This window comes from Pyrus communis, chromosome 9 (genome assembly GCF_963583255.1).
Source record: "Pyrus communis chromosome 9, drPyrComm1.1, whole genome shotgun sequence".
NCBI classification, from domain to species: domain Eukaryota; kingdom Viridiplantae; phylum Streptophyta; class Magnoliopsida; order Rosales; family Rosaceae; genus Pyrus; species Pyrus communis.
Genome location: NC_084811.1, coordinates 24294447 through 24296494, shown reverse-complemented (window position 1 = coordinate 24296494; position 2048 = coordinate 24294447). Strand labels below are relative to the sequence as shown.

At 40.0% G+C, this 2048-nt stretch overlaps 1 protein-coding gene across 1 annotated transcript; it reads left to right on the top strand.

Moving 5' to 3' along the window:
- The first annotated feature begins 1379 nt into the window (after positions 1–1379).
- LOC137744553 (uncharacterized) lies at positions 1380–1847 on the top strand. Its single transcript, XM_068484340.1, has one exon. It carries the CDS (start codon positions 1380–1382, stop codon positions 1845–1847), a length of 468 nt encoding a protein of 155 aa, XP_068340441.1.
- The last annotated feature ends 201 nt before the right edge of the window (positions 1848–2048 follow it).

Genomic DNA, 2048 nt, shown 5'->3' with positions numbered 1-2048 from the left:
ATGCTCGTAGAAAATTACTCTAGGCACCCAAGTTTTCGTTTAAATTCACTTTTTTTCATGTAGATCCACTATCGAATGCTTAAAGATCAAAACCGTATAATTTAGTGTATTTAATCCACTAAAATATACAAAATTTAAAAGAAATAAATGATAAAAATATATGAAAATATAACCATGCCAGCAACCATATGCCTTCGTGTCCTCAATAAGATGCCCATAGAAGGATAAATTCGGTCCGGATCTCAGCAAAGCGGATACAATCATGCGAGAATCACTTTCAATAGATTTATTTTTTTATTTTATATATAAGCGATATTACTACTTTAATTACATTAAGGAGAGCGAGGTTTGAACTCATGATGCGATAAATTAAAGAAAAAACCCTAACTACCAAATCAATCTACCACTTACATTATCAAAAAAAGTATTAGAAAATAATTTGGAGTTGCTGTTAGTAAATATAGTTTCATTATTTTATCTCTTATGTTTTTCAAGCAACGTGAATTTACACTATGGGACGATTTTAGCTAAGGACATCTCCATGCAAGGACTCAAATTCCAAAACTATATTCTTATATTTAAGTCCCAAAAAAGTGATGGATTTATGTATTTTGATTTCCTTACCTATTTTAACCCTCCCTTCAAAGTTTAGTAAGCTAACCATAATAACTTCACTTCTCAAATGCTAATCACCACATATTTTATGATTCAAAGTTTTAGGAAAATATTTTATCACTCTAGTATTATTGAAGATGAAATAGTCTCCAAGTCAATGTTCATTCAACTAGGTACTCTCCACTTCTCCTCCCCTTCTCTCTTTTTTGCTCACTTTTCTGTTTTATCTTTCTTTCTCCTAAAGAAGTGAACACAAAATATTGCCCTGTCTTAAAACAACAGCTTTTTAGGTTTTTCACGTAACCATAAAATGGGAGCCAATTACAAAACAGCAGATAAACCCCCATTCCAACCGCCAGCTTAATTTCAAATTTAATGCAAAGTCCAAATCACCACTCCTTCGACTTCCTCGCCATCACACACTTCCTTCCTTTACATTCTGGCCACATTTTCTCTCGCCCCAACCTACATTTCCAAGAAAAAACATCATTTTCCATCTTAACTAACACACTTTCTTCTTTAACCAAACCTTTATCCATTCGTCCACCGGCAACCTACTAAACCAAAACCTCCGATATAATATAGGAAAACAGAAATTGGTAGATTCGTAGTACATGATCTAGATTCATTTTACTCTTTTCACCCGTCTCCTCACATTTTCCCGGTAGGCAGTCAACCATCCGTTAGGTTAAAACATTGAAAAAGAAAAACCTACTGAGCCATTTCCCCAGAGACCTTTCAGAGACATACACACGTACGGACACATGAGTGGTCGTCTTGGCAAGCTCGGGACAACTCTCACTGTAGTTTTTGCTGTCACTCTCGCCGCCCTTATAGCACAGTTCTTCTTCCTCCTCTGGCGGCGAAGGAAGTCCCAGTTTCCGACCAGCATCGGGCCCCACGAAGCTCATCATAACAACCGACAACCTAGCTCACTGCACCGCAATATCGACGTGGACGAGGTGTTCAAGTGGCAGCAGCGACTGTACGGCGTGTCGTCCAGGGTGCTGTTCACGATCGAGGAGGAGGAAGAGAGAGAGGGTCTGGACTCCGAGACGCCGACAACGACGTATTCATCCTGTGCGGAGAAAGAGGCGAAGACGCTGGTTCTGGATGTAGCTGTCACTATGAGAGTAGAGGTGGAGGAGGCAACGCCGCCGTTTACTACGCCATGTGCTTCGCCGCCGTACTATACGCCTTCGCCTTCTCCTAGTCGTGATTTTGTAGTGTGAACTGTAAAGAGAGCTCTTTTTTCTCTCCGTTGGGTAGGAACCATGATCCATCAGTGATCTGGAGTTGGGTTGTCGGGTCAAAGCAGGATCCGGTTTGGCAGTCCAATAGTTCAATTAATGTGGTTGCAACTGTACCATTGTAGTTGGGCGATCATTGATGGCTGTTGCTTTTCGTATAACAATGGCTGGAAAGTATAAGTG